This window comes from Rhincodon typus, chromosome 26, assembly GCF_021869965.1.
Source record: "Rhincodon typus isolate 14 chromosome 26, sRhiTyp1.1, whole genome shotgun sequence".
Classification (NCBI taxonomy): Eukaryota; Metazoa; Chordata; class Chondrichthyes; order Orectolobiformes; family Rhincodontidae; genus Rhincodon; species Rhincodon typus.
The window spans coordinates 22,334,612-22,358,625 of record NC_063357.1 but is presented as its reverse complement, the minus strand read 5'-3'; the positions used below and the strand labels follow the sequence as shown (position 1 = coordinate 22,358,625).

At 37.7% G+C, this 24,014-nt stretch overlaps 1 protein-coding gene across 2 annotated transcripts in view; it reads left to right on the top strand.

Moving 5' to 3' along the window:
- prpf8 (pre-mRNA processing factor 8) overlaps positions 1–24,014 on the top strand; it is a 50,841-nt gene that overhangs the window by 15,559 nt on the left and 11,268 nt on the right. For both annotated transcript variants that reach the window (XM_020530454.2, XM_020530453.2), the window contains exons 7-34: positions 1,832–1,957; positions 3,848–3,953; positions 4,056–4,366; positions 5,643–5,832; positions 7,148–7,267; positions 8,000–8,134; positions 8,888–9,017; positions 9,190–9,386; positions 9,830–10,036; positions 10,451–10,614; positions 10,773–10,899; positions 11,058–11,250; positions 11,623–11,810; positions 13,965–14,203; positions 15,103–15,249; positions 16,333–16,543; positions 17,106–17,222; positions 18,084–18,331; positions 18,549–18,728; positions 18,814–18,949; positions 20,678–20,847; positions 21,074–21,203; positions 21,284–21,430; positions 21,669–21,829; positions 22,009–22,200; positions 22,540–22,777; positions 22,981–23,109; positions 23,458–23,571. In XM_020530454.2, the coding sequence (XP_020386043.1) occupies positions 1,832–1,957; positions 3,848–3,953; positions 4,056–4,366; positions 5,643–5,832; positions 7,148–7,267; positions 8,000–8,134; positions 8,888–9,017; positions 9,190–9,386; positions 9,830–10,036; positions 10,451–10,614; positions 10,773–10,899; positions 11,058–11,250; positions 11,623–11,810; positions 13,965–14,203; positions 15,103–15,249; positions 16,333–16,543; positions 17,106–17,222; positions 18,084–18,331; positions 18,549–18,728; positions 18,814–18,949; positions 20,678–20,847; positions 21,074–21,203; positions 21,284–21,430; positions 21,669–21,829; positions 22,009–22,200; positions 22,540–22,777; positions 22,981–23,109; positions 23,458–23,571 (4,753 nt within the window). The remainder of the gene's footprint in view (positions 1–1,831; positions 1,958–3,847; positions 3,954–4,055; positions 4,367–5,642; positions 5,833–7,147; positions 7,268–7,999; positions 8,135–8,887; positions 9,018–9,189; positions 9,387–9,829; positions 10,037–10,450; positions 10,615–10,772; positions 10,900–11,057; positions 11,251–11,622; positions 11,811–13,964; positions 14,204–15,102; positions 15,250–16,332; positions 16,544–17,105; positions 17,223–18,083; positions 18,332–18,548; positions 18,729–18,813; positions 18,950–20,677; positions 20,848–21,073; positions 21,204–21,283; positions 21,431–21,668; positions 21,830–22,008; positions 22,201–22,539; positions 22,778–22,980; positions 23,110–23,457; positions 23,572–24,014) is intronic.

Sequence of the window (24,014 nt, the reverse complement as noted above, 5' to 3'; positions counted from 1 at the left end):
GCCCAGTCAATCTATACCTTTTTCATTCTGTATCTTTTCAGTGGAATGATATCATTCCTGTAATGCCTTGGCCAGAATTGCATTCTATTCACAACTGCAACCAAATTGTACCAACCTCTTATGTCTTTAAGATACAAAGTTAAGGATGCTAACTGATTTTTAATGGCTTATGTATCTTCACTGCTTTCGTTGTCATGGAGCAGACTAAACTTCAACTTTTTGCAAGACAAGTTTAAGGCAATTCAATTGATTAAATTACTAGGCTTGAAGTAAATCACACTTTATTTTTACACTATAGTTGAAATACAAACAATAATTATTGGAATAACTTAATCCTATTGGAAAACTTAAGAGAATAATAGATTATTTAACTACTAAACATCAACTGTTCCAATATAGTAACATCCCATAAACCCACTTTTGGCAAAGGCAGACTCAGTAAAAATGGATTGTCTCCCATGCAATTCTCCAGGCCAGGAGGAAAGGACATCAAGAGAAAATTCAGGGAGACAGAGAACTCAAGTGTTTTGCTGTAACAGGGAGAGATGTATAACAGCTTCCAGAGCCCAACAGCTACTGAAAGCTAAAACTAAAATCCTGGTTCTGCTTGACTCCACCCCATCATGCTGCTTCTATTGTTCCAATCTCTTTTAAAAAAAACACCAAAGCTAGCTGGGCTCAGAGCAGACTGCTCAGTTCCAAGTTTACAATGCTTGGTTCAAAAAAAAAAATGACAGAACAGATCCTTCTTAAAGGCACATCTTGTAACATAATCACGTATGTATCTTCAGCAAGATCCTTCTGTATTTTTCACTTTTTTTAATCTATTTGCTTTCTTTCCTGCAAATATCCAGCTATGTGATTGTTCTCCTTCCCATTACTTTTAACGCTGATAGTGAACTTTGCTTTTTTTTAGTGAAAGCTTTTCAGATGTTCTAAAGTGTATTAGTGCTGTACTGTACAACCTCACAAGGTTTTGTGCATATTTGGTTCACTAATGAGCCATACATTTGTAGCATAAGAAGGAACTGGTTCCGCACTATAATGCATACGTGACTTGAGTTGTCATTGCTACATAGCAGTTGTAAGCCAGAAATGTGCAAGTTTATACACGAGCACCTTGTGACATGATAAAGGTTTAGATGTAGAGTCAAGTCCGAGCCAGTTTATTTCCTTATCTGGCCTGTGCCATGCAGAGGCTATTGCATCTGCCTTTGATTTGAGAGAAAGTATTAAGGGAAAATCAACGGATGATCCCTGAAATGCCTGGTTGTTGGTTTATAATCCACTGGAAAAGTACATGTGAGCAAATGTTTTATTTTGAATAGTACTTTTTTTTTTAAACAATTTGTCATGTGAGCTATTGGCCCAGATCTTTTGGTGTTCAGATAGTCAGCTACTGAATGCACCCTGAAAGATGGGCTTCAGGTCTGCTTGGAGGCCCCAGTGCACTGCTGTACCATAATTGCCTGAGAGGTTCAAACATTGAACCACCCAAAGTGCCCCTAACTTCGAGTTAGAGTTGAAGACTTGAGTGGTTCTGATTTGCTTAGCTAAATAGCCAACCAGTAAAGGGTTAGAGGATGTAAAACCTGCTCTAAGTTCAGGCTAACTATATTCCCAGCACATCCCTTTGCCCACTAACCTCATTCCCACTCGCTCAATGAACATACTGAAGAACAGTTGAATTGCTCATATTGGAAGATTTGGGCCATTATGTTGAAATTGCAGGAAGTCAGTTTTCTTTTATTTTCATAGTTTGCAATTTTCCAGTTATGTAAAATTAAAACATAATAGCTTTGACCGTTTGTGTTTGATTTGCTTCTGTTAGGGATGAAGACTGGAATGAATTCAATGACATCAACAAGATCATCATCAGACAACCAATCAGAACAGAATACAAAATCGCATTCCCATACTTGTACAATAACCTCCCCCATCATGTTCATCTCACCTGGTAAGTAGATAAGTGTAAATCATTTTGCATCTGTCCTAGATTTAGAGCAACACAAACAGCAAAATTTCCTGATTTTTAAAAAATTAATTCAAGGAATGTGGGCTTTGCAGGTTGGTCAGTATTTATTTCCCATTCCTAGTTGCCCTTGAGAAGGTGTTGGTGAGCTACCACCTTGAACCACTGCAGTCCATTTGGGGCAGGCACGCCTACTATATTGTTAGAGTGGGAGTTCCATGGATACTGTTGTAGAATAGAGAGACCTAGGGGTTCAGGTACATAATTCTTTGAAATTTGCGTTGCAGGTAGACAGGTTGGTTAAGAAGGCATTTAGCACACTTGCCTTCATTGTTCAGACCTTTGAGTATAGGATTTGGGACATCATGTTGAGATTGTACAGGACATTGGTGAGGCCTCTTCCGGAGTACTGTGTGCAGATCTGGTTGCCCTGTTATAGGAACGATATTGTTAAACTGGAGAGTGTTCAGAATGTTGCCGGGAATGGAGGGTTTGAGTTATCAAAAAAGGCTGGGACTTTCTTCACTGGCGTGTAGGAGGTTGAGGTTTATAGAGGTTTATAAAATAATGAGGGGCATAGATAAGGTGCATAGCGAAGGTCTTTTCCCTAACGTGGGGGAATTCAAAACTAGGGAACATTTTTAAAGTGAGAGGAGAAAGATTTAGAAAGAACATGATGGGCAGCATTTTATGCAGAGGTTAGTGTGCGGAATGAACTGCCAGAGGAAGTGGAAGATGAAGGTGCAGTTACAACATTTAAAAGACATTTGGATAAGTACTAGAGCACGAAACGTTGGGAGGGATATGGGCCAGATGCAAGCAGCTGGGACTAGTTTGGTTTGGAAACATGGTTGGTGTGGACTAGTTAGATCGAAGGGCCTGTTTCCATGTTGTATGACTATGAATCTATTACTCTTAATAGCCAGGAAGTTAGAAAAATTGAAATATTAATCATATATATTACATTTTCTGTGTCAGCAATAATTTTTAATTGTATGTTGTAATCTGTTTAGTATTACTGTGTAGCTCATCATGACTGTTGGCATGATTAGTAATAATTCTCAACAGTACTGTTTTCTATTATTTGCTTTCCATATTTAAAAATAAGAATCATCTGTATGACCTCATGATTCTTGGACATCCATTCACTCTGTTAAGTTCTTTTGGTATGTGAGCAAACCTGTAAATTTCCTTTTGTCTGTGGAATGGCAAAGCAATGTAAAACTGTCAAAATGCTAGGTAGTGGGTTTTGTCATGGTAACTGATTTATTTCCCCTGGCAGGACGATCTAAAACAGCTTTAAGTGGGCTCTGTTGAAAGTACCTAACCTTTAATGAAAGCATTGAATGTGCAAATAGTGTTGGAAAGTGAAAGTGAAACCATTAAACTTTGTATTATACAGCGGCATTTTATTTCAGAGCCCCCAGAAAATTCATTTGATGACAGTATAAATACTGAACTGAAGGGTCGGAGAATGTTTCTCCTTCTTTGCTAAATAAGCAGAGCTCCACTAAGTTAAGATTTGAGATGTGGTATCCTTTGGATATGTATCCTGAGGCCTTAGAAGAGAAACTAAGTCAAGCTTCTCCTGATTGCTCTCTGACGAACTTTATTTTAAATTGGAGATGTATGGACATTAAGTAATGATCTTCGTGTGATACCCCTATAATGAAATTGCCTTCCAGTATTCTTATGTGTGATTCATGCGTTTGGTTTGCTTGGGGCATTGCAGGGCACCCAAAAACCATGAATCTGTTCCCCAAAATATTAGTTTTGAAATGGTAAAGGAAAAGTGCATTCTTGAGGTTAGGGTACGCATTGCTAAATTTGGTATTTGCTGTTATTTGGCTCTTATTTAACTTCTTTGTGTTTAAGGTATCACACACCGAATGTTGTGTTCATTAAAACAGAAGATCCAGATTTGCCAGCTTTTTACTTTGATCCGTTGATTAACCCAATCTCTCACAGACACTCTGTTAAGGTAATCACGTTTACACTAGAGTAACTTGCTATTGCAATTAATTTCTACTTTTGAAATAAAACTAACAGAAGATTATCATATGCTTTTTGCATTTCATTTCAGAGCCAGGAACCATTACCGGATGATGATGAAGAGTTTGAACTTCCTGATTGTATGGAACCATTCCTGAAAGATTGTCCTTTATATTCAGATCATACTGCCAATGGCATAGCATTGCTTTGGGCACCAAGACCGTTTAACTTGAGGTCTGGAAAAACAAGGAGAGCACTTGACATTCCCTTAGTTAAGAACTGGTACCGTGAGCACTGTCCAGCAGGGCAACCAGTCAAAGTTAGGGTTTCTTACCAGAAACTCCTGAAATACTATGTACTGAATGCACTTAAACACAGACCACCCAAAGCACAAAAGAAAAGGTTGGTTGAATGTTCTGTAATTTTGGTGTTTTCAAAGAATATAAGCCAATTCAATGGATAATTAGATATTCTGCATCTCTCTAATTGAATTTGTTTGTTTTATAGTTAATGTTGTCAGCTTTGAGAATTAGTATTGTCTGGAGTAAAATTGAACTCTAGACTTGCACGGGGGAGGAGAAAGTCGAGTCACCATAGGTCTTACCAGACCATAGTGCTGCTCTCTTATTACAGAGAGAAACGACTAACCCGAGGACTATCATACCTCAGATAAGGGGAGAGGTTGAGAAAGAGAGTCCTTTGTGGTAACCTCAGCCAATGATGGGAATTAAACCCATGCTTGGCATCACATTGCTTCACAAACCAACCATCTAGTCAACTGAGCTAAACTGACCCCCAGCAAAGAGGAAAGAGAGACCAGTGATCAGTAGTGCTAGTGCACCAGTGTGTTATACTGATAATGAAGGATTGTTCATTGATTGCCTGGCACTTTAACATGTCTGCTGTTTAAGAACAAATACTGGGCTGTTCAATGGTGTTAGATTGATTAAAAAAAATTAGATTGATCTCATCATAATTTTACTACTCCTGACTAGTATTAACAGCATAAAAGGCCTGCTGGCCTTCATAGATGAAAATGTTAAATGGTACCTGTGCAGAAAAAAGAGGTGGAGGATTTTTTTTAATATATAGCAGTGATGGTGATAGATGTTGATGCTGGGGAAACTTTGTATGTTTTTGTCATCCATTCTTGGTAACTACTCCTTCGTGTAGTACAGCAGTTATGGGAATACACAGGTGGTAGGCTGATTTTTGATCTTTCTGCTCTGATTGTATTCAGGGCTCAAGAGTGCTATTCCAACCTCTCTGTTGGACCTTTTATGGTTTAGTTACCCTTTCTCAATCCTTAATGTGGACTTTACTTGAGACTGGTATTCAAAACCATTTTAGCAGAATTTTTAAAAATTTTAATGTATTATTTTGCACTCAGGTGGGCAAACAATACTTAGTCTTAACAAACACCAACATCCTGTATGAGGATTTAACATTCACGTCATGGTGTGAGGGAAAACAGTAGGTCCGATTTCCCACTTTGGTTATGGCATCTTCTGACATTGGCATAAAAGTGGTTAATGTGCCATGCAGAGAAATATTTTTAGGCTGACCTGACCTGGCCTCTTGTAAGTAAAATGAGTTCTTTGTTCAGGAGGAAAAGGCATTGAATGTCTACATTTTCTAACTTCGTTCTGGTGCTAATGTTTTACTGTTTCCGCTTCAGGTACTTATTCCGTTCATTCAAATCAACAAAGTTTTTCCAGTCAACCAAACTTGATTGGGTAGAGGTAGGCCTCCAGGTGTGCCGTCAAGGTTACAACATGCTGAATTTGTTGATTCACCGTAAGAATCTGAATTATCTGCATCTGGACTACAACTTCAACTTGAAGCCAGTGAAAACCCTCACTACTAAGGTAAGGATTATCTTGGGCACTGGTCCATATTTTACAAGTGAAGTGTCTCTAGACTTAGCAGTACATTTATGATTTGGAGGAAACTTGGTAAACTGAATTTGGCATTTGACAATTTTATTCTTGTCAGATTTCAATTAATGAATATTATAGCTGTTTCAAAATTATTTTATGTTTTGATATACTTTAACCTTTTGGCCTAAAAACCTATGTTTAACATTTTCGGGCTTTTTTTGTACTGAAGATGTCTGATTAAACTACGATGTTGTTGGATCTTGGTAGTTTGCCTTTGAAACAGCACATCTTGCATAAAAACTCTATTATGCGTGACTATATAAATGTTATTTGCAAATTACAAGAACAAATTAATAAGTCTTTATTGTAATTTGCTTAAATTGGAATTCATGTGCAAACAATATAAAGCAGTTAAAATAGCGGGAAATTTGTACCTACTGACAGAATTCAAGACTAGTATATCAAATTCACTACATTTTCCAAATATTCGTGTTTCTATAATTCAGTGAACTTTGTTAAATTATCCAGTTAGATAGTCTATTCAAATGCAAACACTTCGGCTCTTTAGTAATAACTGTGTCAGACCATTGTGTGATTCCAGTGACTTTAATTAATACTGTTCAGTCTGTACTGAGGGAGTGTCATCTTTCATCTGATCAAGTTAGATATCCAGTGGTGATCTTTGATTAGGAAAGGGAAAGTTCCATAAAGGTCTACCACAATATATCATTTGAACTATGTGAATAGAAAGGTTTGGAGGGATATGGGCCAGGAGCAGGCAGGTGGGACTAGTTTAGTTTGGGATTATGTTCAGCATGGACTGGTTGGACCAAAGAGTCTGTTTCTGCGCTGTATGACTCTATGGCTAGAAACAAATTATCTGTCCATTTGTATTTTTTCTGTGCGGAGTTTGCTACTGTTCACAAATGTCATGTTGTCTGTGAAGCCAAGAGTGAAATAACTTCACAGAGGCCTGTATCTGGTTACCAAGTCACCCTTTATTTACACATTGAGAGTCCTTGACACTGAGCCAGCTCTCACAGTGAGCAGGATGTCCAATACTCCTGTTTATATCTGTCAGCCAGGGCTCCCTGATTGAACCAGATTAACAGCCCCAATCAGGGAACTCATTCTGAGGTCCACCTTGCTGACCTTGTTACAATCGCACAATGAGGTTATACAAGTTTGTTTTCTTTGAACAACAATTATGTTGATTAGACTGAAACAGAAGTAGACTTTGAACAATTGGTGTGGTCTTTAAAGAAAGTAAGGAAAAACATTACCAATATGTTCATTTTTACAGGAACGTAAGAAGTCCAGGTTTGGGAATGCATTCCATTTATGCCGTGAAGTGCTACGTTTAACAAAGCTTGTTGTTGACAGTCACGTACAGTACAGGCTGGGGAATGTGGATGCCTTCCAGGTATATAAATTTAAAAACAAAATTTGGAAACAGAACTACTACAAGTATATTGTGTGTGCTTGTTAGGGTTTTGCAATAGGAAGTTTCAGTTTGGAAACAACACAAATACTGTCCTTTTGTCCTTTCTAATGCTAGTTTGGAATTGCTACCTTTTACTTCATCTTTTTTAAACTGATCTATGAATTTGACAATGTTGACTTTATTCATGTTTTATGCTGTTCAAGTGCTAGAAGGTTTATGTAATGTTGTGGTTACCAGAAAACAGATTGTGGAATGATTGCATGAATATCACTTGAATGTATCAACACTAGAAAAGTAATTTAAATACAGTATAAATATGTATTTTGGTCATTTAGTGTATTGGATGGGAATTGATATGCATTTTGGGGTTTTTTTTAGGCTATAACTGTGACAAAATTGTTACGCATTGGATTGTTGGTGCAGTTGTGTTGCAGTGGAAGCCTGAGTTTGGACTGTCACACTGGAGTGAAGTGGAATAAGACATTCTGAATGAACATTAGCCTTCACTTTGCTTTAGTGTCACTTTGAGCCTTAGCATCCAATTTACACCACACATTTAGTGGAGCTTACACCAACACTAAATTTGTGGAGTCTAAATGTGCGTGATTTTGTGCAAATAAGGAAAATAATCACATTTTATATCAGTTGGACTAAAGCATTGGCCACACTCTAAATCTGTGAAATTAAGTATGATTTATTTTCTGTCTCCAGTTGTCAGATGGATTGCAGTATATCTTTGCTCACGTTGGACAGTTGACTGGAATGTACAGATACAAGTACAAGCTGATGAGACAAATCCGAATGTGTAAAGATCTGAAGCACCTTATCTATTACAGATTTAACACCGTAAGCACAGAATTTGCATAACTGCTAAGCTTACATTAACACATACATGCCAGGTTACCATTGCAAATTTTAATTGGTCTCAGCCTGGTCTGTCATGAGTTGCAAATGTTAATGTAATTGTTATTCGTTCTTGTAATTTTGTCAGCAATTTTTTGACATTTCGATACATTTTTAGACCACTTGAAAAAGGACAATTTTCCCGCTCTTCTCACGTCACCCATACCTGTGAAAATCATACCTTTCACTAATTGCATGCGTTGATATTCTGTTTTCATGCCTTAGCCCCTGCTGTTCTCAAGTGCTTTGTTGCACGATATGATGTCTTTTTTTCCTTTCATCTACATTTGAAAATAATTTTCCTCCATTCCGTATAATTTGAATCCTCAATGGTATAAAACAACCTTTACGTCACGAGCTTCTGAACTTCCCTAGCAAGCCACTCAGTTGTACCAGTTGATATCAACAGGTCACCTCACAGCATGTGGACCGTACGGGTTCAAGAATGTAGGTCACCACCTTCTCAAGGACATCTCGGGATGGGCAATGAATGCTGGCCAGCCAGCAACACCCATGTCCCACGAATAAAGAAACAATCATTTAGAGTAGTAGACTGCACTGACACACTTTTTTTATATAGCATGAGCTGTTCAAAAATTAAACAAAAAGTTCAATGCAGTGTGTTTACTTGATTTTATGTACTTTCAAAACCAGTGGTAATTTTCTAATAATTGCGGTCCTTATTTAATTTTACAGGGACCAGTAGGCAAAGGGCCTGGCTGTGGATTTTGGGCTGCTGGCTGGAGAGTGTGGCTTTTCTTCATGAGGGGTATAACTCCACTGCTGGAGAGGTGGTTGGGAAATCTGCTTGCCAGACAGTTTGAAGGTTAATAACGTTTGTGTTTTTTAAAATAAAAAACTTACATATATAGTCTGAAGGCATAACATTCTTGAAGTTGTAACTAAATATACTTCCTGATCAGTCTTGAAGACATTTGTAAAGATTCTCCAATCTCAGTTAATTGAAATATCTCCCACTTTTCCCAATCCTCTCTCAGGTCGCCATTCTAAGGGAGTAGCTAAGACTGTAACCAAACAGCGTGTGGAGTCTCACTTTGATCTAGAGTTGAGAGCTGCTGTTATGCATGATATCTTGGATATGATGCCTGAAGGAATTAAACAAAACAAGGCCAGGACAATCTTGCAACATTTGAGTGAGGCTTGGAGATGCTGGAAGGCAAATATTCCTTGGAAGGTAATTACTTGAATAATTGGCTCATTGCTCTCAGGTACACTTTTAAAGCAGCCAAGCCCGTCCTTTCCCCATTACACTCTCTACAGTTATATATTCTTTTTCACCATGTTAGTAAATTCTCCAAAATCAAATGTAGAGTCCTGTGCTTTCTCAGAAAGTTTTGGGACTAAGAAATTATTTCACTTATGACCTGTGTGTTCAAGTGTGACATTTTTGGTACTCAGTCTGACTCTCTTTCACTATTAGTGAAGCTATTGGGATGGGCAAGATTTTTTTTTTTCTGTTCAGGATTTAATTATGCGTATGGGTTTTAAATAAAAATCCATACTTAATTTGTATGCATCAGTTTTCTAGTTGCCTTGTAGTTTACATGTAATTACAAAGTATAAATGTAGAAGAAAATTTTTTAAATGACCTGCAGAGACTTGGTATTGTTACAATAGGTTCCAGGGCTGCCGACTCCAATTGAGAACATGATCCTTCGGTACGTGAAAGCCAAAGCTGACTGGTGGACAAATACTGCACATTACAACAGAGAGCGTATTCGCCGTGGTGCAACTGTTGACAAGACTGTGTGCAAGAAGAATCTGGGTCGCTTAACCAGACTGTACTTGAAGGCAGAACAGGAAAGACAGCACAACTACCTGAAGGTGAGTTCTCTATGGCATGTGCATTAATGACAAACATGACCTCATCCACAAATTGTGCTGAAAATCTTTACAGTGCAATACGGATAGCTAATTACAGTATTAAAAATGTCCTTGTTTGAAAGAATACATTTATATCTACTGCTCGTAAAAGAGCAAATTCAGTGAAAAGTAATGCTGTTGACCTTTTGTACAGAGCTAATGTTCTAAGTAATTGCATCAGAACGTGAAGGTGCTCCTAGATTGATTGTTGCTTTCATTTAGGGAGATAATAAACTATTTGTAAAAGTATTAAAAATAAAGTATTTTGCATAAATGATCTAACAGTCATATCATCTAATTGGTCATATGTTACACATTTTCTCTAAAAGCCAGAATTGTCTAATTACTTGGAAGTAATAATAATCTGTTGAATAGGATGGGCCCTACATCACTGCCGAAGAAGCCGTTGCCATCTACACCACCACTGTGCATTGGTTAGAGAGCAGACGTTTCTCTCCAATTCCTTTCCCTCCTCTTTCATACAAACACGACACAAAGCTTCTGATCCTGGCTCTAGAAAGATTGAAAGAAGCTTACAGGTAAATATACATACTTGTAATTGAAATTGCAAATTTAAATAGTTAAGACCATTAATGTCAGACTTTACTTAATTTTACACACGTCATCAAGAAAAATAAAACTAAGCCATTTTAAAAGACATAAATGTTATTCTTTCATTTTATGCACTTAATTTCAGTGTGAAATCAAGGCTAAACCAGTCACAGCGAGAAGAATTGGGTCTAATCGAACAAGCCTATGATAACCCTCATGAGGCTTTGTCCAGGATTAAACGACACTTACTTACTCAGAGAGCTTTCAAAGAGGTTTGTAGGGATATTATAAATTTCAACATTGTACCTACCCAGTTCTAGACATTTGTATTGTCATTTTGTAACAGAACATTAAATTATGACAGAAGAAGACTTACTGATTTTTATAATGTTAGAATGATTTGATGTTTTAAATATTTCTTCTCTGAAAGGTTGGTATTGAGTTTATGGATTTGTACAGCCACTTGGTACCTGTTTATGACGTTGAACCATTGGAGAAGATCACTGATGCTTACCTTGATCAGTACTTGTGGTATGAAGCTGACAAGCGACGGTTATTCCCTCCATGGATTAAGCCAGCTGATACAGAGCCTCCTCCATCTCTTGTATACAAGTGGTGCCAGGGTATGTTAATATTAAATGTTAGAACTGTCTTTTGCAGATTTTAGACTGCATTATTTAAACATTTGTTTAATTTAGTTTTGTGAACAAGAGCAGAACCAATGTATTTCAACTGATAAAAGTATTTTTGTCAAATTATTTGGCACTGCATAAGGGTATTTTTGCAATTTTGTGACACACTGATACAGCAAAGATCTAGTGCAAACATCTGTTCTTGCTGCAAATTTAACTTCCTCAGAAATGCGAAGCATAGCTGTTCAATTACCACACACCCAAAAGTTCCGACTTATTTTTAGAAATCTACATATTCCTTGTAGAACTAGGAGATTTGGCTAATGTTAAGATTTATTATTATATAATGGTTTCTTAACACAGGCATCAACAATCTTCAGGATGTATGGGAGACAGCTGATGGTGAATGCAATGTCATGTTAGAGTCGCGATTTGAGAAGATGTATGAGAAAATTGACTTGACTTTGCTGAACAGATTGCTGCGTCTAATTGTGGATCACAACATTGCTGATTACATGACAGCCAAGAACAACGTTGTCATCAATTACAAGGTATGCATATTTTCTGATATACTGATTGATCAGTAATTTCAGACAGCATCAAATATGGCCTGATATTCACTGTCAAAATTATACAAGTGTAGAATTCTTACAATATTTCACTGGAATAGAATTTCTTAAGATATTGCGTTGTTAGCTGTTGAAATTAAAAATGTAAGAATACAAAAGGCTTTATATAATGGAATGCGTTTTTGACAATGCACTATTTCAAAACTTGATGGCTGTAAAATAAGTGATGGGGTGTTCAACCTGTCAGCCTGGCTATGATATTATCATAGGAAGTTTACAGCACAAAACAAAGTCTGTTTGACTCTATGCTTTTGCAAGAACAACATGGCTAGGCCTACTTTTCCGTCCTTCTCTCCATAGTCCTGCCATATTTTTCTTTTCAAAAAATTATTATTCCATTTTGAAAATCATACTTGACCCTGCCTCCGCTAAACTCTTATAAGTGCGTTACAGGTCCTTAACACTGACTGTGTAAATAGAATCTTCCTCTTGTATCATTTTCAGTTCTTTTGTCACTCACTTTAAGGTGATATCTTGTTCTTACTCCCAGGATTAGGAGAAGTGTCTCCCCATCTACTAAGTCCAGATTCTTCATGATTTTGAATACCTCAAACATCATCTTGAATTTCTCTAAACTGAAGTATCTCATCTTCTTGGATTCCTCCATAAGCCCTCAGCATCTTGTATTCCAGTCTCCAGTCTTCTTCCCTCACAATATTAAGAAATGGCTGAAAGCACTGGACACTACAAAGGCTTCTGGTCCTGACAACATTCTGGCAATAGTACTGAAGTACTTGTGCTCCAGGAATTGCAGTGCCCCTTGCCAAGCTGTTTCAGTACAGCTACAACAATGGCAGTGTGGAAAATTGCCCAGGTATGACCTGCCTGTCAAAGCAAGACAGATCCAAGCAGCTATTTGTTGCCTGATCAGTCTCTTAGTCATCAGCAAAGTTATGGAAGGAATTGTCATCAGTGCCATCAAGCAGCACTTGCTCAGAACCACTCCTAATCTATTACAGTTTTGGTCCAAACACAGCAAAAAAGTTAAACTCGAGGGTGAGGTGAGAGTGACTTCAGTTGGTATCATGGTAACTTTTGACCTTAAAAAAACAGGAATCTTTGGGGATAAGGAGAAAAAAACTTGCCACTCTTTGGAGTCATATCTGGCACAAAAACAGTTGGGGTTGATGGATGTCACTGCATTAATACCTCAACCATTTTCAGCTGCTTTATCGATGACCTTACATTCAACATAACGTCAGAAGTGGGGATGTTTACTTCTCAGTGAACAATGTTCAGCACTGTTGTGACTCCTCAGATACTGAAGCAGTTCATGTCCATATGCAGCATGGCTTGGATAACCTGCACGTTTGCGCTGATAAACAGCAAGTAACATTTGCACCACATAAGTGTTCAAGCTAAGATCCTTTCAAACAAGAGGAATGTAACAGTCTCGCCCTTGACATCATTGGCATTACCATTGCAAAATTCCCATCTATCAGTATCCTGGATATTGCCATTGACCAGAAGTAGATTTGGACAAGGTATATAAATACTGTGGCTACAAGAGTCAGTCAGAAGCTAGAATTTCTCCAGCAAGTAACTGACCTCCTAACTCTCCAAAGCCTGTCCACAGTCTGCAAGGTACAAATCGGGTGTGTGATGGAAAACCCCCTCCTTGCCTCGATGGTTGCAACTGCCAACAATACTTGAAGCTCAGCACCACCAGGTCAAAGCAGTTCACTTGAATGCCACCTGTTAAATGCAGTAATCTAGATGAGGCTAAATCAATGATTTACAAAGATTCACCATAACCTGTTGTTTTTGTATTCTGTCTGTTTATTAGGCACAGGAGTTCATTTGCTTTCTTGCCAGTAGCTTTGTAGTACTGTTTTCTTGAAATCTTGTTCCATTGAGACTGTAGCTCTGTTATTGCAGCCTTTGTAGAAATTGCAGTGATGTGAGGCTTACTGAGATTTGCAGTTGGGAATATTCCAAGAATTAGGCAGTTGTCATGTTTACAGTTAGTTCAAATGTCTTCTGAAATGGAGTGCATTATTGATGGTAATTTTTTGTTATTGTAGCTTCAGTAGTGTTTTGGAATGTTCAGACTTACTCTTTTCCTTTATACAAAAGGACATGAACCACACCAATTCCTACGGCATTATCCGAGGGCTCCAGTTTGCATCCTTCATTGTCCAGTACTATGGGCTTGTGCTAGATCTGCTTGTTTTGGGTCTCCACAGAGCCAGTGAAATGGCTGGCCCACCACAAATGCCAAATGATTTTCTGAGTTACCAGGACGTTGCCACAGAAGTTGCTCATCCTGTCCGACTTTTTTGCAGATATATTGAGCGTATCCACATTTTTTTCAGGTAAGAAAATATTTCCTTAACCTTGACAAACAATCTATAAAATTGCATCCATTCAACATCACGGCTGAGCTAGCTAAAATGGTGATTTGCCTTCTCAACCGTCATAAAATGCAGCATTTTTTGGTGCAAAATGGCAATTAATTTCAAGCTCAGTTATGCAAGCTTCTGACATTGTTGCTAATTGCAAAATAATTTTGCAACATTAACGTTGTTTTTGGAATATTTAATTTTAAAAGTACTTTTTGTATCATGTCCTCCACATTATTCCCCTTCTCTTGAAAGAACGGTCTCCTGCTGGTTTAGCGGTCCACATCTTGTTCAGTGCTGTATCTAAATTGTCTTCCTTCATGTGCATGTTTAGGCAGTGGGTGTGAATGTACTTTTTAGGTTCTGAGCCAATCTTTTTTTCCCACTGAATATCCACATAAACTTTCTAACAGGTCATTTGATAACAATTAATTGTTGATCCGTGAGAGATCTTCTGCCCTTAAAGAGCTGCCTTGATTTGTCAAAAGCACCCCAGTTGCTGCTGTTCAATACAAATCGGAAATTTACGTAATGATTACAGCACAGAAGAAAGCCATTCATCCCATTTTATCTGTGTTAGCTCTCCAAATGAGCCGCTCCTGTAGTGCCATTTTCCTACCCTTCCCTGTAACCCTGCACATTGTACTTTTTCACGTAACTATCTTGTTTGAATGTTTTGACTAAACAGATCCTTTACCCATGTTCTAAGTAATTTGATCAGGTCAGTAAACTTATATGGTATAGGTTCTCTCAATGAAAATTAAAGTTAGGATCTTCTAACCTGGATGGCTAAGTTATAACTTAGGCTGCCAGAGAGCTGATAAGCAAATGTGTCTTTTCAAGTGCATATAATAAAATCTTTCAATGTTTAGGTTTACGGCTGATGAAGCCAGAGACTTGATTCAACGCTATCTTACAGAACACCCTGATCCAAACAATGAGAACATTGTGGGATACAATAACAAGAAGTGTTGGCCTAGAGATGCACGTATGAGGCTTATGAAGCATGATGTCAACCTGTAAGTGTCACAAGTGTTACCCCATTGCTGACTATTGGAAACATTTACCTGCTGGTTGCCTTTGTTTGATTTGTGCTACATGTAATCTGACATTCTCAACCTAAATTTAATTTTTACCCAAACATTGCAATCACTGTCAGATTCTGCACCATAGCTCTCAGAAATATATGTGTTGCATAATAGTGTGCGTAGATGATATGAAATAAGCTGAAATTCATTTCTGCATGATCTTTTTAATTATAATTCCACAAATTGGTTTTAAATGGCAGCTTGATGACATTAATGCCCTGAGTCATAGTGTTGTGAATTCGAGTCCCATTCTGAAGCTTGAATGCATAAACTGACACTTCATTTCAACTCTGACCTATTGTAAGTTGTAAAGGATGCGTCATTTGAATAAGATATTAAGCCAATGTCTCCCTGAACAGAGAAGCAGAGGAGTCTTCCCAATATGCCACCTAAATGCCAATCCTTTACCTTCTCCTTCCTGTCTCAGAATTTTCTAACTTTTAGTCAATGGGGACACTGCTGCACTGAGATCAGGAACAGAATCTTTCTAAACATTAAACTTCAAGATGTACTGCTGTCTCTCAATGAAGTTGATTATGCAACTGTCTAAATTAGTGTGTTAGCATTGCACGTAAAGAATTTTTAAGATATATATTGATAAGCTTTGTTGACAACAGGAAATGACTAAGGGATTGTGTACAAAAATTTTCTAATTTAGAAACAACAATTTGTTAATTCATTGTGCTTCACAGCTCTGTTATAATTGATTGAGACTGTTAGTAATGTCTCACAACTCAGCAGCACAGATTTTTGGAAGGAGCAGGACCTACCTGAATGGACACTAATAATCTTCTAAGCTAAGCATAGGAATCTATGGAATTTAAAATCAGTTAGAAAATTTTTATATTTGTTTACATTTGGTCAAAATCTGAAATGAACTGCCAGAAGATGTGGGCAAAAGCTTAAACCACTTAACACAATTTGTTCCTTAGTTTGGTGCTGTCACTGAAAGATTGTTTGTTCATGCTTGAATCCTGTGTTTTTCAGTTGCTGATATTGCTGTCTTTCTTGTAGTGGTCGAGCAGTGTTTTGGGATATTAAAAATCGACTACCTAGGTCTGTTACCACTATTCAGTGGGAGAACAGTTTTGTGTCTGTGTACAGCAAAGACAATCCCAACCTGCTATTCAACATGTCTGGCTTTGAGTGCCGCATTCTTCCTAAATGTCGTACTAGCTATGAAGAATTCACTCACAAAGATGGAGTCTGGAACTTACAAAATGAGGTACAAACTTTGCAGTAATTATTTTTGTAATAATATTAGTTTTCTGTATCTAATAGGAGGCACATTTGTAATCTGACCTGTTGCACTGTCATTCGACCTTCAGTATCACACGTTTGAAGAAAATTTATGATTATTTCTACTATATGCAATTGATAATCAGAAAGCAGGAGAGCAATTGGGGAAAATGTGGCTCTTAATTTTGAAAAGTATAGTATAGTTGAAAGCCATGGAATCCGGTACAATAAACACAAGTAGCAGAATATAGAAATATAATTCAATTGTATTTTAGAATTTCATTAACAGTTTGTTTGAATTCCCCAAATATTAGTTGCATTTCAAAAAATGAAGAGAGAATTGACTCCTTCAGCCCACAGATAGAATGATGGCCTCTTCCTGTGTCCAAACTAGAATTTATCTTTCCAACCACTATCCTAAAAACGGAGCAACCTTTACTAATGTATTGCTGTTTGTGGAATTTTACAACGTGTAAATTGGATATTAACAAGAATGGCTGTACTTTTAAGAGGTGCTATACAACTTTTTTTTCTAATTTGTATTGCAGGTTACCAAAGAGCGCACAGCTCAGTGCTTCCTCCGAGTGGATGATGAATCCATGCAGCGGTTCCACAACAGAGTACGTCAGATCCTCATGGCATCTGGCTCCACAACTTTCACTAAGGTATGTTTCTTGTATTGACATTGCATTAAACATTTTTGTTTAAAATAGTAACATGAAATGTTGAATGTGTTTGAACTGTAGTTTTAATCAAGTTGCTTGTGCTTACAATGGATGTAACTTGAGTCAGAAAGTTTTGAAAATTACCCTTTTATTGAAAGTTAAGTGTCAGGACCTCTTGAAAGTCCAAACTGGGATTAGCTCGGAAAGTTTAGCTGCCAGTGTTAATTCCCCTACATCCAGAATGTTCTGAAAGTGTCTCCAGTTCGGATTTGAAATCATAAATTTCAGAGAGTTCCAAGTTGCTTGCCATGATACTTACCCAGAAATTGTCAACAGATAAAAAGCACGTGTAGCACCTAAGTAACTATATAACTGACAACCTTGTCCCCTGTTTGATGTTGCAAAAGAGGGATGTGTCTTGTCAAAAGATTTTCCATGCAATTCTCAACAAGGATTCTTGTGCTTGGTGAGTTCTGCAGGATCTTCCATCAGAAGAACTGCTGAAGAGGAAAAAAAATGCAATTAGCTCTTACCTTCTGGGTTGGACATTTGGGGCATCATTTCTCTGTTGGGCCTATTGTGTTGTGAGGGACAAATATATACTGTCTGTAACAAAAAAGGTGTAGGATTTAAGCAATAGGATATAGTAATCTGAGGTTAATTGCAAAAAGTTTTAAGCCATCAGGTTTAAAGGCATCGAGGTGTATATGGATAAAGTGGGAATACAGCATTGAAATAGGCGATCAGCCATGATTGTCAGCTGTGAATGGTGGTACAGGCTCAAAGGGCTGAAAAGCCTAGTCCTGCTCTTAGTTTCTGTGTGTTTAAGTAATCTATATAATAATCTTTGTGCTTATTTAGATTGTGAATAAGTGGAACACTGCTCTGATTGGCTTGATGACCTATTTCCGTGAAGCAGTGGTTAACACGCAGGAGTTATTAGACCTGTTGGTGAAATGTGAGAACAAGATCCAGACACGTATTAAGATTGGTTTGAACTCCAAGATGCCAAGTCGTTTCCCACCTGTGGTGTTTTACACACCTAAGGAGCTGGGTGGTCTTGGCATGCTCTCAATGGGCCACGTTCTCATCCCACAGTCTGATTTAAGGTACTGTCAAAAATTCATTTCCTTTTCATTGATTTGAGCAATGTGTTGCAAAAAGGTGTGGTGTAACAGCTCACAAAAGAATGTGTACATGTGAATACATGGTGCAAATCTCTTTAAGAACATAATGTTGACATTTTCCTTGTAACTTTAAATAAAGAAATCTTCCATTTTAAGTTAAGTTGCAATTTAAGCACAAAGCTTTTACATATTTTATTAGGTGGTCCAAGCAGACAGATGTGGGCATCACTCATTTTCGATCAGGTATGAGCCATGAAGAGGACCAATTGATTCCTAATCTTTATCGTTACATTCAGCCTTGGGAGAGTGAGTTCATTGACTCACAGAGAGTATGGGCAGAATATGCGCTGAAACGACAAGAAGCTATTGCACAAAATAGGTCAGTTTTGTCATTTTTTTAAACAATAATAGTTATAGGATTCTAATGTTAGTTTGGTTGTTTGACAAACTATTTCTAATTTCAGGCGTCTAACTTTGGAAGATCTGGAAGACTCCTGGGACAGAGGTATTCCACGCATTAACACATTGTTCCAGAAGGACAGGCACACGCTAGCTTATGATAAGGGCTGGAGAGTGAGAACTGATTTTAAACAGTACCAGGTACGACTTAAAGAGAAATGTTTTTGTATTCACCCATGCATCAAATGACCACTTCTTTAGCTACTCTAACTTCTGGATTGCCATCTTAATGGCTTGCAGCCCTTCCTCAGTGCTATTTTCAAAGCTGGACATTTGTGCATAAGATGCACAAAATCAATTGTTTAAAAAAAAGGTTTACCACCCTGTGGCACAACATGGAAATTAGGAGTGTGAGTATACCATTTAGCCATCGGGTCTGCTAAGCCATTTAATAAGGTAATGGCTGCTTTGATTGTAACTTCAACTCTACGTTCCCATCTGCCCATGACAACCTTTTATCCCCTTGCTTAAAAATAATCTATCCACCTCCACCTTAAAAATATTCAAGATTCTGCTTCAGCCACCATTTGAGGAAGAGAAGAGCTAAGAGAAACACTTGGAGTTGACCATTTAAGACGACAGCAGACAGATTTTGCATCTGCTGAGTGTCCATTTGGGTACCCTTAGGGGAATGTCCTTCCGATATTGAAATAGTCTGCCCAGTTTGCATCAAAACCTGGATAGTATTTAGACTGGGTTGCTAAATGCCACACTTGCATTGAACCATCTCTGATGAGGGAATCTTTTAACTATCTCCCCTTATCATGCAATGGCCATAACAATCATTGAATCGCCTACTATCAACACGCTGAAGTTGCCATTGACCAGAAACTGAACTGGGACCAGCTATGTAAACATTCGACTACAGACCAGAGGGTGAGAATTTTGTGGCAAGGAACTCAACTCCTGGTTCCTGTAAGCCTGTCACCAACAACAAAGCACAAGTCAACAAGTTTGATGGAGTACTCTCCATTTGCATGGATGAGTGCAGCTGTGCTGAAGAAGCTCAACACTATCCAGGACAGAGCAGCCCACTTGATGTTACCCCATCAAGCAGGCAAAACATTCATGCTCTCTGCTACTAACAAAACAATAGCAGTATTGCATACCATTGTCTACAAGATGGGATTGCAGCAGCTAATCAAGACTCCTTCTAAAGCAAATTCCAAACCCACAACTTTTACCTCCTGGAAGGACAGGGGTATCAGATGCACACGAGCATCATAACCTGCAGTTCCCTTTCAAGCCAGATCCTATGCTGGCTTGGGAACTATTATCATTGTTTTGTCACTGTCACTCAGTTGAAATCTTGGAACTCCCTTTCTAAATGCATTTTGGTGTACATATGGCACATGGGCTGTAGCAGTTCAAGAGGGCAGCTCACTGTGCTGAGGGCATTGAGGAATGGGCGAGAAATTCTGGTCTAGCCTACAAACCCCACAACCCATGAATTAATTCCTTTTTATTTTAGTTATTCTCTGACATGAATGCAATATGCGGAGTGATGATAAGCTTATCTTATAGAATTTGCACGTTGGTGTTTTGTTTCTAATTTTTGTTCCCATGCCTTGTATGCACACAGCAATACCTACACGTCTGCAACCAAGTACTGTAATTGCTTTGTCCCAGCCATGGATGATATTATTTCAGTTTTGGAGAAATAAATCTCAAATGTTGGAGTTGGGCATTAATTTAAAATTTACATCTGGGATTTGGGCTTATATAAGAAGCTTATAACTCTATTTGCTGTTATGCATGGAATTGGCAAATTATAGCAGACAGTGTATTAATGGTAAAGAAAATGTGTTATATCCCTCTGTCCTTAATTGTTGAAGGATATGTGTAGCTAACATATTTCATTGTTCCCAGGTGTTAAAGCAGAATCCATTCTGGTGGACCCATCAGAGACACGATGGCAAGCTGTGGAATTTGAACAACTACCGTACTGACATGATCCAAGCGCTAGGTGGTGTTGAAGGCATTCTGGAGCACACACTCTTCAAGGGAACTTATTTTCCAACATGGGAAGGCCTGTTCTGGTATGTAGTTTATTTTCAAAAACAAGCACAATATAGATTTAATGTATATATTAAGGACATCCTATTAGATGTATGTAAATTTGATCTGTTTCTGATCATTTGATCTTTATGTAACTCTGAGAAAAGAATACCTGCATAAACATCTGTTTTCTGCTTGCAAGCAGATGCTTGATTTTTGGTTATCAGCAAGAGATTTTCAAATGTTCCTGAAATTCTATCCTTACAGGGAGAAAGCAAGTGGCTTTGAGGAATCCATGAAGTGGAAGAAGCTGACTAATGCCCAACGATCTGGTTTGAATCAGATTCCCAACAGAAGATTCACTCTTTGGTGGTCACCAACTATCAACAGAGCTAATGTAAGTTTGTGAATTAATCATAAGTTAATTTACAAAGTGAATTGTCAAAAATGATCTGAAAATGTTTTTTCCGCCCTCAGGTTTATGTAGGTTTCCAGGTGCAGTTAGATCTGACAGGAATTTTCATGCATGGCAAAATCCCTACTCTCAAGATTTCTTTGATCCAGATCTTCAGAGCCCATTTGTGGCAGAAGATTCATGAGAGCATTGTTATGGATTTGTGTCAGGTCAGTGTTGGGCTACTGTTTTATTTTCAGAACACTTTTCTGTTGTTTTATGGCAGGGTTAGACTTTAAAACTTCACAATGAGGGAAAATCAATTTATAAAAGAATGTGCATGGAAAGAGATGAAGTGAGCAGTTTAATCTTCAGAATCATGTAAAGAGTTCAGATTGTCTTGCATGTAGTCTTTTGAGAATTGCTGTGTCAACAAATTAGATTTCAAATGAAAGATTTTGTTTGTAGGTCTTTGATCAAGAGTTGGATGCTTTAGAGATTGAGACTGTGCAGAAAGAAACTATTCATCCTAGGAAATCCTATAAGATGAATTCGTCCTGTGCTGATATTCTGCTGTTTGCTTCATACAAATGGAATGTTTCCAGACCATCGCTACTTGCTGACTCAAAGTATGTCCGTTCTACCATTTTGTCAGAGAATAGTAGCTCTAATATATGATATACACTTGAACCATTTTTATCTTCATAACATTTATGGTAATTATAAAAAAGATCAAGTTTCATTTTTTATGTTTCCATTTTGAATCATATAGTATATACTAACCAGATTTCTCTCTTGTTTTTAAAAGAGATGTGATGGATAGCACTACTACTCAAAAATACTGGATAGATATTCAGTTGCGATGGGGTGACTATGATTCTCATGATATTGAGAGATATGCCAGAGCTAAGTTTTTGGACTATACAACAGATAATATGAGTATCTACCCTTCGCCTACTGGTGTATTGATTGCTATTGATCTGGCCTATAATTTGCATAGGTAAGTATACTAATAGGCTTGGAACCAGTCCTGCTGAATTCATAATTTACTCCACTAAACAAATGTAATTCTTTCATTTTGTTCATTATAACTTGGTAGCTCCAACACCACTTATACTGTCTTCATTTTTTTGATGCAAAACGAATCTTCAAAAGGAATGTGAGCAGCCCCTTCCTGTATACACTTAGCATATACTGCCTGTATCATATTTTTATTAGCTGCACCAAATTGCAACAAGTACTAAATTAATCAGATCTTGAATGGGAGGGAGCTTTCTGTCCAATTTCTCCTACAATCTCTTTGAAAATTTTCTGATATTACTGTTACTTGACTTTGCAGTGCTTATGGTAACTGGTTTCCGGGTGCCAAGCCATTGATCCAGCAGGCTATGGCAAAGATCATGAAGGCTAACCCTGCCTTGTACGTGTTGAGAGAACGTATTCGAAAAGGTTTACAGCTATATTCTTCCGAGCCAACTGAGCCTTACCTATCCTCACAAAATTATGGTGAACTGTTTTCCAACCAAATCATTTGGTTTGTGGATGATACAAATGTGTATCGTGTCACCATTCATAAGGTAAAAGATACTGATGGTAAAATTTTATTAAAGCCTCCAATAGCTACGTTTGACAAATTAATTCAGGTTGTACAGTGCAATTCTAGAACCTGAAACATCTTTCTAATGAAAATTGAGTTAATCTGTTCCTAATTGTTAATTGTGTTGCTTCTGTTGTACCATTACACATAACTGAATCTGCTATAAATATGTTCTTTCCTTAGACTTTCGAAGGCAACTTGACAACAAAGCCAATAAATGGAGCCATTTTTATATTCAACCCCAGGACAGGACAGCTGTTCCTTAAAATTATCCACACTTCGGTTTGGGCTGGGCAGAAACGGTTGGGCCAGGTAATTTTCAGATGCAATTTTTCCCCAATCTGTGTCAATCAAAAGCATCGACAACAAAAAACATTATTTTGATCATATACATTTTAATGCTTTAGTTTAACTTCGAAAATAGTGTTGTAATGTCAATTATGTTTCAGTCCCATTTGATCAAGGAGAAGGGAAACAATGAATGAAAACAAGTTTGTAATGGTATTGTAAGAATTTTGCAAACTAACCACTACTGGTATAAGTGTAAAATCTCGTTCACGTAAAAATATTCAGATACTAATCTGTGTTAGAGCTGTTACTTAAAACCTTAATTTTTATGTTCTGGATGTGTTAATAATAATCAGTTCTTTTTGTATTCAGCTGGCAAAATGGAAGACTGCTGAAGAAGTGGCTGCCTTGATCCGATCGCTTCCAGTTGAAGAGCAGCCTAAACAGATCATTGTTACAAGGAAGGGCATGTTAGATCCATTGGAAGTGAGTAAACTTTGTTTGAATATAGATGGTAGCTTGCTTTAAAATTGAAGTGGAATAGAAATCAGAGTTTGTAATGAGCTGCATTTAGAACTGATATTTAAAATGAGGGCCGAACTAAAGGTTGCCATGCTGTTTTCAAAACCCAAACAGTGTACATAAATAGAGCTCTTGTGAAAAGATGTTTATGTAAATTAAATAGCTATGTTTATGGCCATTACTACACTTAGGTGGAGCTCTGGGTGATGGTGTGCACATGTGTAAAATTGGAGCATTTCTTTTTCTCATCCAGCAGCAAAGTGCCATTTATCAAACAAGTCATCTAATCCTTGATATAACAAGGTGCAGAGCTGGATGAATACAGCAGGCCAAGCAGCATCAGAGGAGCAGGAAACTGACGTTTCGGGCCTAGACCCTTCTTCAGAAATGCATTTCTGAAGAAGGGT